General features: G+C 39.7%; 1 protein-coding gene across 2 annotated transcripts in view; it reads right to left on the bottom strand.

The window, feature by feature from the left end:
• LOC131153484 (ATP-dependent Clp protease proteolytic subunit-related protein 3, chloroplastic) overlaps positions 1-11325 on the bottom strand; it is a 31571-nt gene extending 20246 nt beyond the window's left edge. Inside the window, exon 1 of one of the 2 annotated variants that reach the window (XM_058105823.1) lies at positions 10778-11325. In XM_058105823.1, the coding sequence (XP_057961806.1) occupies positions 10778-11056 (279 nt within the window). In that variant the 5' untranslated portion in view covers positions 11057-11325. The remainder of the gene's footprint in view (positions 1-10777) is intronic. The other variant, XM_058105824.1, reaches the window with a different exon arrangement.
• Positions 11326-16612: the final 5287 nt, after the last annotated feature.

Below are 16612 nucleotides of genomic sequence, written 5' to 3'. Positions count from 1 at the left end.
TGTGCAAAAGAATTAGCTTCCAGAAAAGGCGTTAGATCTTCAACATTAAATACATTGCTTATACCAAAATCATCAGGAATATCTAACATGTAAGCATTAGAACTTATTTTCTTGAAAACTTTGAATGGTCCCATCTTTTTGGCATTAAGCTTTCTTACCTTTCTTGAAGGGATCCGTTCGGAGCGAATTTGAACCATAACCATATCACCTTCTGAAAATTCCTGCAACCTGCAATGTACATCAGCAATAGATTTATAATCCTCATTGCTTAAATTAATTTTCATCCTTATCTGAGAGTGTAAATCATGTATGTGCTTTACAAATGCATCAGCCTGCTCACTCACTCAAAACTCCGATGGTAATAGAATGAGATCTACAGCCTTCCTAAGATTATATCCTGTAACAACCTGAAATGGCCTAAGTCTTGCGGTCCTATTCACTGAACTATTGAATGCAAACTCGGCCATAGGAAGGCATAAATCCCAAGCTATGATGTTCTCACCTACCAAACATCTCAATAGGTCCCCAAGGCTCCTATTTACCACTTCAGTGTACCCGTCAGTCTGCGGGTGATATGCACTAGAAAATTTGAGCTTGGTACCTAGTAATATGCCCATAAGGTTTTCCAGAAGTAGCTCACAAACTTCACATCCCTATTAGAAACAATGGTTTTGGGAAGACCAAGAAGTCTCACTACTTCCCTGAAAAAAATAGTGGCAATCATATAGGCATCGTGTGTTTTATTGCATGGAATAAAATGTGACATTTTTGAAAATCTGTCCACAACAACAAACACTGAATCATTTCCCCTAGCAGTCTTGGGGAGACCTAACACAAAGTCCATACTAATATCCTGCCATGGAATGTGTGGCATGGGCCAAGGGGGATACAATCCTAGGTTATGTTTCCTACCCTTCGCTATCTGACAAGTACGACATTGTGAAACAATCCTAGCAACATCTCTCTTCAGACTAGGCCTGTAGAACCTATCCTCAATCATAGCTATGGTCTTATCTCTACCGAAGTGACCTGCAACACCTCCAACATGTCATTCCCAAATCAGCTGATCATGTAGATATGTGGATGGGATACACATGATAGCCCCTCTAAAAAGAAATCCATCATGAATCACAAAGTCTAGGTGAGATCTAGGAACTTCCTGCAGCAAATCAAAAAAGATATCACAAAAGTATTTACACTAAGAGTATTGTTGCTTGATGTTATCGAAGCTAACAACTTTCACCTGAAGAGTTTGTATGGTGGCTACAACTCGACTTAAAGCATCAGCAGCCTTGTTCTGAACACCAACTCGATGTTTGAGTACAAAGGTGTACTATTGTATGTACTTGACCCATTTCATATGTCTATGCCCTAGCTCTCTTCTGAGTATGTAAATACCTAAGGGTCTGGTGGTCTGAGTACAAGACAAACTCCTGAGGAAGGAGGTAGTGTCTCCAGTGTCGCAGTGACTGTACTACAGCATAAAATTCCCTGTCATAGGTAGAATACTGCTGTTTTGCCTCAGTCAACTTCTCACTAAAGAAGGCTATGGGGTGTCCCTCCTAACTAAGTACTCCTCCAATGCCTACACCTGAGGCATCACATGCAACCTCAAATAATTTCTGGAAATCTGGGAGGTGTAGCAATGGTGCCTTAGTCATCAAATCTTTTATATCCAAAAAGGCTTTTGTCACAGATTTCGACCATGTAAATTCTCCTTTCTTGAGGCAGGTTGTAATAGGGGCCATGATGGTGCTAAAGTTCCTGATGAACCTCCTGTAGAATGTGGCTAACCCATGAAAACTCCTCGCATCATGTATGTTCCGGGGAGTAGGCCAATCTCTAATGGCTTTGACCTTATCAAGGTCAACAAAAACGCCATGCTCAGACACAACAAAACCAAGGAAGATGACGTGTGTAGTCATGAAAGTACACTTCTTAAAATTGGCATACAACTTATGCTCCCTCAAAACCTCAAACACTCTCCTCAAATGGACAAGGTGCTCCTTCTTAGTCTGGCTATAGATCAATATATCATCAAAGTAGACTACAAGGAAGTGTCCAATGAGAGGCCTTAATACCTTAGTCATAACTCTCATGAAAGTGCTCGGTGCAATAGTTAACCCAAATGGCATCACTATCCACTCATATAACCCATCCTTCGTCTTGAAGGCAGTTTTCCACTCATCTCCCAGTCTGATCCTAATCTGATGAAATCCATTTTTAAGGTCTAGCCTTGAACAATTCTTGGATCCTACCATCTGATCAAGCATATCATCTAGTCTAGGTATGGGAAACCTATACTTGACGGTGATCTTGTTGATTGCTCTACTATCCATGCACATCCTCTAAGTGTCATCCTTCTTGGGAGTGAGGAGAGCAGGGCAGGCACATGGACTCATGCTCTCCTTAATAAAGCCCTTTTCTCTCAGTTCATTCATTTGTTTCATCAACTCCTCATGTTCTCTCAGGTTCATTTAATAATGTGGCAAATTAGGCAGAGATGAACCAGGAACAAAGTCAATGACATGTTGAATATCTCTCATGGGAGGTAACTCACTAGGTGGCTCAGAGATGACATTCTCAAACTCGAAAAGTATGGGTGATACTTCCGCTGGTGTTTCATGCTCAGGAAGGGGCGCCTCAATCTCCTTAGTAACAACCACATACACTACCTGTGTATCTCGACTCTCCTGCTCAAACTGCTTTTTACTCATGATATTTAATGATTTTCCACAAGTTTTTGTCTTTTCCTTCTTCTTTTTCTCACCTTTCGGCTCTAGTGGACTCAAAACAACTCACTTGCCATTACACCTAAAGGAATAAGTGTTAGCACGCCCATTATGTGAAACATCCAAATCATACAACCAAGGTCGTCCTAACAAAATATGGGCAACATCCATGGAAAGAAAATCACACCAAATTTTGTCAACATAATCACTAATCTTAATGGGGATTAGGCATCTATGGCTCACAAGCATGGTGGTGGCATCAACCCAAGCTACCTTATATGGTTGTGGGTGTGGCTCAATTTTCAATCCCAACTTCTCAGCTGCAGATTTAGACACAACATTCATACAGCTACCACCATCTACGATCATCTTGCAACTTTTACTCCCACACTTGATGTAAGTATGGAAAATAGAAGTGCGATGGCCAATCCTTCTGATCCTTGGAAATGATCATAATGCATCTCATCACACTCAACTAGGCACTCTCATCTGGCTCACTTGACAACTCATCCTCACTAGGTATAACTTCAGGAACATATACTTGATCCTCCTCAGGCTCACCCTCACCATCTTCCCTATCAAGTGCCAAGTTCCTGGTGGGACATTGTTTGGCAAAGTGTCCTTGTTTATGGCACCTGAAACACACTGCATTGCCAGAACTCTAGAGAGAGGATCCAGTTATGGGTGCTTTTCCCTTGTCCATAGGCTGCTGGACTGAGGGATTGCTCCCTCAGGAGGTGACTTGACCTAATTGCGCTAGTCGGGAGTTGTCATAACTATGTACCTTTTGAGAGTATGACTCATTTGAAGAGGCACCGAACCATTTTCCCATTTGCTCAAAGTCATGAGCTAAATTATAGGCATGTTCAAGGGACTCAATGTTATAGGGAAACAGTTCTCTCCTCAGTTCAGGCTTTAATCCTATGCAAAATCGGGAGATCTGCTGAGTAAGAGTCTCATAGAAACAACATCTTATAGACAACTCATTGAATTGACTCATGTATTTTGACATGGTCATGCTACCCTGATGCAAACTATAGAGTTAATCCATAAGGCGCTCTCTATAGCTAAGGGGTACATACTTCTCCCTCAACCTATCCTTCATTAGGTCCCAATGCTCAATGGGCATATGATCTAACCTCGCCTCTTGCCTCTCGACATTCAACCAATGGAGCTTGGCTTGCCCCGTCAACCTCATTTTTGCAAACTTAACCCGATGAGGGTCAGTTATCCTATACCAGTCAAAATAGGAATCCATCTCAGTCAACCAATCTTGGAAGACTTTAGGGTTCATCTGTCCATCATAGGTGGGGGCCTCTATCTTCACTTGCCTCATCACATCCTCATAAGGATGTGATGGTCCCTATGGTAAGGTCTCCTACCTTGAAAGTCATCAACGTCATAGTCCTCATCACCCCAATGTTGGGCATAGGGCTCATGACGTGGGGGTCTCCTAACAAAGTCATCTTGGCGATTTACTCGCCTTTGTAGAGGAAGAGGAGGTCTTTCTCTAGGAGGCATATGTGGCTCTCTTGGTTGTTCATCATCATTGCCTCGCTCAATAGGCGGCTCTAAATTGTCTTGGGGGGTCTAAAAAGTTGGACTTCCAACCTATCTAGTCTTTGGCGGGTCTCAACTAGCTCTTGATTCAAGTCACGGACTTGATCTTGAAGCTCATCTATTGAGGCATCTCTCTCAACATCAGTCCTACGACCTCGGTAAGGATTCCCGGCTCGAGTAGACATCCTAGGGGTTGAGGAAGGATTCGGCCAACACTAGGGCAGCCCTTTGGCATGGTTTTTGGTCACACAAAGCAGGGTCAAATGTGAACCTAACCTAGGCTCTGATACCAATATGAAGTAGGACGATTCTAAGTAGCCCTAGTCCTACAGTTGACTCTTTTTGTAGCACACACACAATATCACAATCTATGAGAAGAATTGAATTAAGCAAGCATGAACATCACAAACATATTCTAATGATCACAAGTTGTTGAGATTTTGAAAACATATATGATTTGGTTCAAAGCCATTAGTTGATCATTTCATCCAAGTAATCAAGTTCACTTTAAAAGATGTTATATTAGAAGTCTTAGATCACAAGTCCTGGCGTACAAATCAAATATCACTAAGCATGGTACTAGCAAGCATGTTCATGTTGAAAATCTAGGAAGATTCAAAGAGAATGAACATGGTTTTTCAATCAAGGCTTCAGGTAGAGTTTCAAGGCTTACAAGGTACTTTTAGGGGCTGTTTTGGATGGTCACGAACAAGGAATTGAAACGAACTTACCAAAAGGTTCAGAATGTCAAACACCAAGACACAAGAGTACTTGATCGCACCATGAACAAGCTTGTTGATCCTTAGGAATCTTGAGACAAGAATGAAGCTTGAGGTGGTTGTGGCTGTGAGCTATGAAAGAGGTGTGGGTGTGTAGCGTTGATGTTGTCATGGTCTCTCACCACCCAATCTCCAAGGAGACAGAACGTAGCCTCACACTACTCACTCACAAGGAGAGGAACAAGATTCACAAGTTCAAGCAAAAACTTTTTTTTTTAATTGATATTGCAAGATGCCTTTTACAATACAAGTGATGGCATATTTATAGTCTTACATGCACATGACTTGCACATGGCTTCTTAAAAAATTAAAGAAAATATAAAAGTAAAATAAAACATTTAAAACATACGTAATGAGGTTCCTAGGAAATAGTTTGTCATAGGAAATAAGTGTCTACGAACTAGAATAATTATGATAGTGGAGTTTAGGAACTTAAAATGAAATAAATGCTTCTTGAAAACCCAAGACTATTTGACTTGCAAGCTGTCATCCTTTTTCTAAGCTAACTTCTAAGAGAAGCTTCAATTGCTGCAAATAAAGTTCACATCAATGGTGGACTTCGGGTGGTCGTCCACGTGTCACAATATCCACAAAAGATACTCGAGGTGCATGTTGATCCCCATCACCTTCCCTTTTATTTATGATCCTTTCCTTCATTTAAAGGGGAAATTTAAAGGAGAACTAGTTCAGACAAAACAGAAGAAAATGTAAAAGGGTTTATTAAAACCATTCCACATCAAATAATCAGGACCAAGCTAAAGACTCTCATCCATTCAAGACAAAAAGAAAATTTGATTCAATCAATCCAAAGATCAAAGGATGAAATATCACAACCACGTGTGATTCTAAGTAAGAAAGTAAAGAACAACTTTGGGGATTGGCTCATGTGAGCAAGCAAAAAAGAACCTACCCTCATCTCTTCTTATCATGTTAAGCTTTTTTATAAGAAAATCCTAACCTTCTCATCCTGCAACTCCTGCTGTTTGCAGCAGCTGTGCTTGCAGCCACGCACACCCAAAAAAAAAAAAAAAACAGCAAACCAAAAAAGACCGCCTAAAACCCAAGCCTCTTGCTAAAAAAACCCAGCTGCTGCTGCCCCTTGCTGCCCTAGCCGTCACACCAATCTCACTTCACCCTCCTGCTGCTGTCTGCAGCAGCGCTTGCTGCTGTTATTCAACCTAGCCTCCCTCATTTCAACCTCACGCATCTGCCCTAGCCTCCTCTAGCCACTTAGGATCCTTAGGAACAAAAAACCGTAGCAGCCACCCCATATTTTCATCATTACACAGCCATAGACAACCTAACCTGAAGTTGCTGCTGTCTGCAGCAGCTCTTGCTGCTGTTATTCAGCCTCACAACCTGCCCTAGCCCCTGCCATCTTTGCACCGTTAAAACAAAGAAACCCTAGCCGCTACCCCCTACTTCCTCACAACATAGCCCTAGACAACTTAACCCGAAGCTGCTGCTGTCTGCATCAGCTCTTGCCGCTTTTTTTTTATTTTTCCTGCTAAAGACAAGCCCTAAACCTCACCAAAAACCCTAGCCAGCCTCCTAACAGTTTACACAACCCTACACACAGCCTTCCCATGCTTTCTTGCACCCACCCAAAACCTTACCATGCTCTAAATCGACAATAAAATTAGTAAAGACGACAGAGAGTTAATGAAAAACACTAATGAAAAGCTGAAGGCAAAATTAAAATGAAAACCCTACCTGTTAATAGACCAATCTTCAGAGAACCCATTTTTCCTTAGCTCTTCCTCCCTTGAGTGGCTGTGGGTGCCTTCTTGCTCTCCTTCTTAAGTGGCCGTGAGTGCCCTCTTGCTCATTGCTCCCTTTTAGTGTTCGGGTTGCTGTCCCCTTTCTCTTCTTCTCTCTTTTCTTTTTTCTCCTTAGCTCTCTTCCTCTTTTTTTTTTAGCCGTCGACTTCCCCTCCCTCCTTAGGGTTTCCCCTTTTTTTTAACTCTTAGACTCTACATGAACCTTTTTCTCTCTCTCCTATCTCCCCCTTTTTCTAGCTCACCCTCTTTTCTTTTTGACTCCCATATTCTCTGTAGCTCACTCTCTTTTTCTCTAGCTCACTCTCTTCTCTCAACAAGCGAGCTCCCCCATCTAGCTCTCTTTCCCTCCTATTTATAGGCAAAAAAGGAGCTAGGGCTTCCTTTAAAAGTAAGAATGACAAGACTGTCCTCAAGGGGCAAGGTTAATTACAACCTTACCCCTAGGGCTTAAAAAGAGTGCTCTTAGGCCCTTGGGGGCTTAACTAGACTCATTGAAGCAACAAGGAGTCTTCTCATAACCCTCAACGAGACCCAGAGAAGCCCAAAGAGGCCTTGTAGGCCCAAATAGGCCTAATAAATCTACAAAGAGCCTTACAAAAGGCCTAGAGGAACCCTGAGAGGCCCAATAAGTCATTTAAGACCCTCAAAACACAAATTAAACTCTAGAAGGTCCCTGAGGGCCCCTAAACTTCAATTGAAGCCCCTAACAGGGCTTAGACCTCCCCTAAGCCCACTGCTTAAAGCAAGAGACCGTGGGTCAAAATGGGCACCAATAGTTATGGGGAAGGATCCATTATTTCACCTTGCTTTGAAGTGTTATTTATGGATGCTTTAGAGGATTGAGGTTCTCATATTGGCTAGAATTTCTTATAGTTTATGTCTCTTTTGTACAAGAGGATTTCTTATTCTTCTTTTTATACATTTTTTTCTTTTCTAATGAAGTCGTCTTATTTTTTCATAAATGAAAAAAATGGAGTTCATCCTTAGAACCAGTTTCATAAGTATAGCCAAATATGTTAAGTGACTCTCCACCATAGTTCCTACAATCAAGAAAAATGGAATGCTCACGGTATGCATTGATTCAAAAAAAAAGTTGAACATAGCACCACCCAAGGAAAAGTACATAATGTCAATGGCCGATATGTTGATAGTCATCACCCACGATGATGTCCACAAGATAGCATTTCGTTACCCAGGATCCTCGGGAACATTTGAGTGGGTAGTTACGCCATTCAAATTGAAAAATATCGGGGCCAATTATCAGAGAGCAACAACCCTCATCTTCCACAACATGATTGGACAAATAATGGAAGTTTAATTCAAAAGTGTAGCAATAAAAGCACGTGAAAAGATTCTAAATTGGCTGATCTTAGAAGGGATCTTGAGCAAGTAAGAAGCTACCAGCTGAAAATGAACCCTCATGCACCTTTTGAGTCTCAAAAAAAATGAATTTCTACTTATTACACAAGCCAGAAATAAAGGCAAACAAGAACAAGGCCAAGGTTATCATTAAAGCCAAGCCACTAACAATTAACAAACAAAACGAAGCTGCAAAGATTGCTTGACCAAACTAACATCTTGAGGAGGTTCACCTCAAACATAGATGAGTGAACTAGGGATTTCACATCATTGTTGAAACTAAAGAAGGAGCTAGAGCACATCTGCACATGTCAGAGAGCAATGAACATCATTTTTCATGACATAATCAGCAAAATAATGCAAGGTTATATTGACGATATAGGGGTGAAAGCTCATGACAAGACTATACCTGAACGAATCTCATAAGGACTTTTGAGTGAATGAGGAGCCAACAGCTGAAAATGAGCCACTAAAGTGCAACTTTGGAGTCTTACAAATTTTCAGGACTCCTTACTACATCAGCAAGGAATAGAGGTGGACAAGAACGAGGGAAGGGAAAAATTCATAAGCCAATCCACCTACAAACAAAAAGGATCTCCAAAGATTAATCATCCAAATTAACTCCCTGAGGAGGTTCAAGGATTTCACATCATTGTTGAAACTAAAGTAAGAGCATGTATCAGAGCAGTGAACATCATCTTTCATGACATAATCAGCCAAATAATGCCAATTTACATTGACGATGCAGTGGTGAAAGCTCGTGACAAGATTCTCACTTGGCCAACCTCATAAGAGGAGGAACCAGCTGAAAATGAGCCCCTTAAGTGCAGCTTTGGTTCTTACAAATTTTCAAGACTCTCTACTACATCAGCGAGGAGTAGATGTGGATAAGAACAAGGCAAGGGCAATGAAATAATCCAAACCACCTACACGCAGGAAGGAGCTCCAAAGATTAATCGTCAAAATTAACTCCCTAAGAAGGTTCATCTCAAACACAGGCAAACTAGGGGTTTCACATCATTAATAAAACAAAAGGAGAAATAGTTTAGATGAAGAGAGAAGCATCATCATGCATTCGATTAGTTGAAAGCATATTTGTCTAATCCACTAACTGTAATGCTCTCTAGCCCAAAAGGGGTGATGATACCATATTTTTCAGCAATAGGAGATTCTAAAGGAGTTTGCTTTAGTGATGGACCAATTGACTAAGAGTATTCAAAAGGAGGTTTCATGGTATATGTTGTTTGCAGATGATATTGTATTAATTGATGAAACTAGGGATGGAGTAGAGGCTGAGTTAGAATTATGGAGAGAAGCTTTGGAATCTAGAGGCTTTAAGATAAGTAGAAATAAAACAGAATATATGAAATGTAATTTTAGTAATGATAGGAGGAATATTGGAGACAAAGTTAAACTTGATGATGAAGAAATAAATAGCACTTGTAGATTTCGATACCTTGGATCTATTATGCAAGCTGAAGGAGAAATTGAAGATGATGTAATGCATAGAGTTAAAGCAGGTTGGGTAAAATGGAGAAGTTCTTCAAGTGTTCTATGTGATCGTAGAATACCCTTAAAATTGAAAGGGAAGTTTTATAGGACATCTATAAGACCAGCTATGCTATATGGATCAGAATGTTGGGCGACGAAGAAATATAATATCCAAAAAGTAAAAGTTGCCGAGATGAGGATGCTTAGATGGATGAGTGGTATAACATTAAAAGATAAATTAAGGAATGAACATATTCGTGGTAAGTTAGGTGTAGCTCCTATAAAAGATAAGATAAGGGAAGGACGACTCAGAAGGTATGGACACTTGCAACGTAGGCCTTATAGTGCACCTGTGAGGAAGAGTGACTTAGTTACTGTGGGGGGCAGTAGAAGGGGTAGGAGTAGACCTAAAATAACTTGGGAGGAGATAGTGAGTAAGGATTTAATGTCTTTGAATCTATCAAAAGAAATGGTCCATGATCACATAAATTGGCGGAAAAGGATTCATATAGCCGACCCCACTTAGTGGGACTAAGGCTTGGTTTTGTTGTTGTTGTTGTTGTTAGGAGATTCTAAAGGAGCTTCCCTCGCCCAAGAAAATAACGTTGGGTATAAGAAAGCAATTTAAGCAAACCACTTTTTTTCTCTTACCTCTGTCTAATCCTCGACTCTCCAACATTCAACCTTCAGTCTTCTTCTTCCTTAATTTTTATTCATTTCCTCATCTTCGGTATACCTTCCTCTTCTATTTCTAAGGGCGCAACCAGAACTCGGCACCTAATTCACATTCTTAACTGTCTTTCTTGCAGTCCATTTCATTAAAAGATTTTGATACAACACCATCTAATATGTACATCAATCACAATATAGACTAAAAACAAAGCATAGCAGCAAGAATAAACAAATTACGACATCAAATCCCAAAGAGGGGGTGAGGAAGGGAATATAACGCTTAACAAGCAGGATACAAATTAAATAAATAAATAAAATAGAGTGCCACTTCTTGGCGGGAGTGAACAGTAATTGTGCTTGTCCACACATCCACGGGAGACGCCGAGAGTGATGAAATACTCACCTGGGCAGGGGTGGCCATGAGCCTAGGAGATTCGAATATGTCGAGATACGGAGGAGTATCAGAAGTGGAAGGTCGATTGAGAAGCGTCTCGGGAGAAGTTGCAGCTGCTGAAGCGAGCTTGGACAAAAATGGGTCCTTAGGGTTTAAAGGAGGGATGGGAAGCTTAGCAAAATTTGTGCTATTACTGGCACAAAGTGCCTTGAAGGGTCGTCGTCTTGGAGGCACTGAAGACGAAGGAAGGACTGAGGCAGCCATGGGCGCTTGCAGAATGCTTGCCATTTTGGTGGTCACAAATTTGCTTCTCTCTTTTGTGCTATGAGAAGCAAAAACAAAAACCAAAAAAATAAAAAATGAAAAACAAAGCACAAAAGCTCTCGAATGTTTCAGAAATCAGATTAGTCTGGACATGAATTTTTGGATGGTAGAGAATTTGCTCTGGATGAAACTTGGGCCACAACAAAATAAGCCCACTGGTTTCTGTTTCTGTTTCTGTTTCTGTTTCTTTTCTTTTCTTTTCGTTTCCAAGCTACAACAATTATTATTTTTGTAGAAAACAATTATTAAAGAAAATTAGTGTATATAATGATTTTTCAAAAACTATTTAAGATAAAAGTTCTTAAATATTATATTGAATGTTCGGTTATTAAACTGAATGGTAATTTAAAGATCGGTAAATGAGTAATTTCAAATTCGTAAACATCATAATGTAAAATAAAAATTAATAATGTTCTTAACATTATTTTACGTTAAAAATAGGGGTGTAATGTTCATTTTTGTTAAATTTAAATTATTTAATTTTAAATCAACCTTATTTTTTTGCTATACGAAAAAATATTATATGTTATTTTAGTAAAAAATTATGTAATGTAGAGATTGTGTTTGCCACTTTAGATTTGAAGACTTGAAATTAGAAGAAAAAATAATTTTAGATCAAATATTTAAATTATTTATTTTAATGAAATGCTAATAAAAATTTTTGACACTTAAAAGAGGCATATGAATCCGAAAATGTTCAAGTAATTTCATAATGTATCACGAATTAACACAAATTATTTAAATACATGGTTATTTTTTACAAATTATCCTCCAATCAATCAATCATAAGTTTTGATTTTTTTTTTTATCTCCATCTTATAGTTGCACAACTCAATAATAGTCATACTCGCAATATAGCGATTGTTGAGTTTCAGTATCCCTCGTATGTGGAAAAATGCATTAATTGATGTTCATGTTAGGCCTCCTTAAACCAAAGATAGAACCAATAATTTTTGTCTCTTACTAAAGGTTCGGAAAATGCTTTGTTAAGTTTCACATATTGATACTTTTAAAAATTGCATGTAAAAACATTGAGTAATACTTCAAACTTTATTTGATTTCAAATTTGTGATTACCAAGAGGATTATCTAATTTCAACTAAATTAAAAAAAAAATAAACATACAATTTTTTTGTTGCTCATAAATCGTTATCCATTGGTAGTAGCCATCCCAAGACACATTTATCGCTTCATTTCCAAGAACACGAATGATGCAACAAAATGTAGAATTATGACCCACATGAAATGGAAGGTCAATGGACATTTTGGATTAATGGATTAAGGTGGCTTTTGGTTTTGGACATTTTGGATTAATGGATTAAGGTGGCTTTTGGTTTTCAAAATGTTGTGAGAGTTAATGAGAAAGTGGAAGGGTTTTTTTCCTATTAATGTCTACTTTTATGGGGAGTGGGATAATAGCTATATATATAGGGTTGGATATTGCCCTCTCGCTACCAATCTTTCTTTTGTCAATTTACCCATATGATCTGGTGAATAATAGAGATAGAAAGAAGGTTAGGCAAGAGAAACGATTCCTACATGTCTTCTTCAAATACTAGTTTACATCATGACTGATCCAGATATATTTATTTATGGATTCTTTAGTTAACATGTAATGACCCCAAAAATACATATACAATTAAAGCATAATAATAATAATAATAATAATAATAATCATTAAGTTAATATCAATACAGATGTGTTTTCTTGTACGATCCTTAATTTCATGTTTAATGCATTAAAAAGACCTTATCTTAGCGACTGCTCAAAAACCATTGCGGCTCAGTCGCTCCTTGGAGGATGGTCTGGTCAAAATGGAATTTCATAGATTAAACAGGGTAGACACTGTTTGTACACATAAATAAATACATATACATAAAATAATGTTTTAACTAACATAATTTGTAGAAATATAAGACAAAATAATAATAATAATAATAATAATAATAATAATAATAATAATAATAATAAAATAGGTACCCTATGCGGGACCCACATGACCAGGTGGGCCCCACACGAGTCTCGGACTTGAACTTGCTTCGGCATATCAGTCAGGGAGGTTCTTCTATGTATATATGTTGATTTATGTAAAAAGGACTATTTATTGAGTCGGAATATGTTTTGAGAAGAAAATATGTATTATAAATTATATAGGTGTGAGTTACAATATATAAATGTTTTTTCATTCAAGTTAAATTAATGGATATATTTGCTTACACTAAAACTCATGTTAGCCACACATTGATAATAATATATTTCGTCTTACTGAAAAGTGTCTTACCCTAATAATTTTAACATTTCAGAAAATCCAGGGCGCTGAGCGTAGCAAGCTTTGGAAGAGGGGGCTTAGATACTATAGTTTAAAGTGAGTACTTGTGAGACACTGTGTCACGCCCCGAACCCTGTAATGGGACCCAAGGGTGAAAATGTAACCTAGCATGTCCCTTTTCATACAAATCATCACAGATACAGTACAATGGATGAGGGTCCGACCTCGTGGGGTTCCCAAGCACCCTAAACACATCCAACTACAATCATATACGCAGCAGAAAAAGTCATTCTATATCAACATATGCAGTACCATACCAGAGTCTATACAAAAGCAGAAGATGGCTCTAACAAGACGTACAAATTGGGTGCCCAAATAAAACTCAAAATGGCAACCCAACAAACTACTGTCCTAGCACTTACCCAAGCGCTAACGCAGTACACCGGCCACTACGCTCCCTACACCAGGACACTAGTTTCGGTTGCTCGAAAGACCTATAAAAATGTACGTACAGCAGGGGTGAGACACCTCTCAGTACGGAAGAACATAGGTTATATCGTTATGTGGCATTTGAGTGTTATCATGATGCAACATACACGCAGTTAAATGCAAATCTAGCACTAATTTACATAGTGCATACACGCACACACAACACATGATCAGCAATCCTGGTGTCATCACATCCTTCAGCCCGAAGCTGGTCTGGCATTCCGGCGTTGGCCCGTAGCCAACCCACGAAGCACGGTGCCACCGGCACATGGTTAGTCCTCGACTCCCACGGCATCGTATCGGCACTAATTGGTGGATCCACACCCTTCGGCCTGATCTGCCGGAATAGGTTCACGCCCTCAGATATAGAGCCGGACACTCTTACCTATGTGGCATGCGATAAACACGCCCTAGGATATAGAGCCAGTCACTCTCAGTCCCCGAAATCATTGGAATCGCGATCCTATCAGCAATTCTGCATATCACACACACATATATGCTCATATAACCAAACAAACCACACTCATTTAGTAATCTAAATCATGATTTTTCAAACCTATACAGTTTAAACAAAGTCAAGGCACGACCATCCCAATATCATAGTATAAATCACACATATACTCGGTTTTCAACAAAACCCAGGATTCAGCCCGTTGCCTCCTTTTTTCCAAATTTGCAATAATGAAAACCCCATAGTTTTCCCCACTAGATCCCCCCCAAATGAGTAGCCAAAACACACACAGGACCGTGGACCATAGTTCCACTGAGTCTGATTTCGAACAGAACCAATATAAACATAGTTCCCCTTACCTTAACCCCGTATAACAAATCTCAAACTCCAAGGCTCCTAAACAGCGAACCGAGTTCCAAAACCTACAAATCACAGTACTGAACATGTTCACAAGACAGTTACCTACAAGACTACTGAATCAAAATTGAAATTCGAGCCTTGCTTTGATTTTTTGCCAAAACCCAAAAATTTCCGAAACGAGATTCCGATCCGTAGAAGTTGTAGAGAATCCTTCCACGATCCTCGTGGTAACTTTCGTTTTCCGATTCCGTCAACGATCGACGAAGAAATCTAGAGAAAGAGAGAGTAGGAAGGGGTTTAGAGAGAGAGAGAGAGAGATTTTTCTAAGTCACTTAGCTTGGAAGTAATGGAAATTTCCTTTTATAGCCCTTTGACCCGGCCCAATTTCGTCAACGAAATGGTACCTTCGTCGACGAATCTTTCACTGAATTCGTCGACAAATCGGTGGCCTCATCGACGAATCCTAATATTCCCGTTTTTCGAAACTTCTCGGCTTCTCCTTATCAGCGAGTCTCTAAATTTCATCGACGAGAAAAGCACACACTTCATCGACGAAATCTAGCTTCGTCGACGAAGCCTGGTAAATTCAAATTTTGCCCCTCTCTTAATATTTAAATCTAATTATCACGGTTCGGGTTCTTACAATCTCCCCTCCTTACAAAAATTTTGTCCTCGAAATTTGCCATCTCTCATTCATAAAGTCATACATACAATCGATACCAAGCTGTCACATATCTACCACTCTAGAGAAAACTGGCGACCACTACAGCGCAGTCCCATCATACACATACACATACATACCCTCACTTATGGCAGAGGAATACCACGGTTACATATACAATGGTCTCAGGAGTTCACAATATACACACACTCCCGATGACTAACCACCTATCCCAACCCACAATCGGATTATGTACAAGTGCTCAAAATAACTGTGGACACTTCCGGCGTATTTCCGTTTCCAGTTCCCAAGAAGCTTCCTCAACCTTGTGGTTTTGCCACAATACCTTCACTAATGGTATCTCTCTGGTACGAAGCTTTTGAACTTTACGGTCTAGAACCTGAACAAGTATCTCCTCATACGCTAAAGTATCCCCAATTTCCAACTCATCATAACTAATAACATGTGAAGGATCCAACATGTACATCCTCAACATGGAGACGTGAAACACATCATGGACCCTCGAAAGTGTTTGAGGTAATGCAACTCTATAGGCTACTGGACCCACTCGCTCAAGTACCTCGAAATGGTCTGATATACCTTAGGCTCAATTTACCATTTCTCCCAAATCTCATCACCCCTTTCATCGGAGCAATACGTAGAAATACCTTACCCCCCACCTCAAACTCTAAATCACGGCGGGGAACATCTGCATAACTCTTCTGCCGACTCTGAGTAGCTCTAATCCTCTCCCGGATCAAACCCACCTTCTCAGATGCCTGCTGTACAAGTTCAGGTCATAACACCCGACGTTCACCAACTTCATCCCAACACAAGGGAGATCGACACCTTCGAACATACAAAGCCTCGAACAGTGTTATCCCAATACTAGACTGGAAGCTGTTGTTATAAGCGAACTCCACAAGTGGCATAAACTGTATTCAGCTACCACCAAAGTCTAACACACAAGCTCGCAACATATCCTCCAATATCTGTATCATCCTCTCCGACTGTCCATCAGTCTGGGGGTGGAACGTCATACTGAAAGTAAGTTTCATCCCCAATGCCTCTTGCAAGCTCATTCAAAATTAAGAAGTAAACCTCGAATCTCAATCCAAAACAATGGACACTAGTACTCTGTGCATTCTCACAATCTCATGCACATACAACTCTGCTAGCCTACTCAAAGGATAGCTAACTCTCATCGGTATGAAATGAGCAGATTTCGTCAATCTATCCACGATCACCCAAATAGCATTCTGCCCGTGAAGCAATGATGGCAAACCAATCA

This window comes from Malania oleifera, chromosome 4, assembly GCF_029873635.1.
Source record: "Malania oleifera isolate guangnan ecotype guangnan chromosome 4, ASM2987363v1, whole genome shotgun sequence".
NCBI lineage: Eukaryota > Viridiplantae > Streptophyta > Magnoliopsida > Santalales > Ximeniaceae > Malania > Malania oleifera.
Note: the sequence above shows the minus strand (reverse complement) of the source record. Positions and strands in the feature narration are given on the sequence as shown.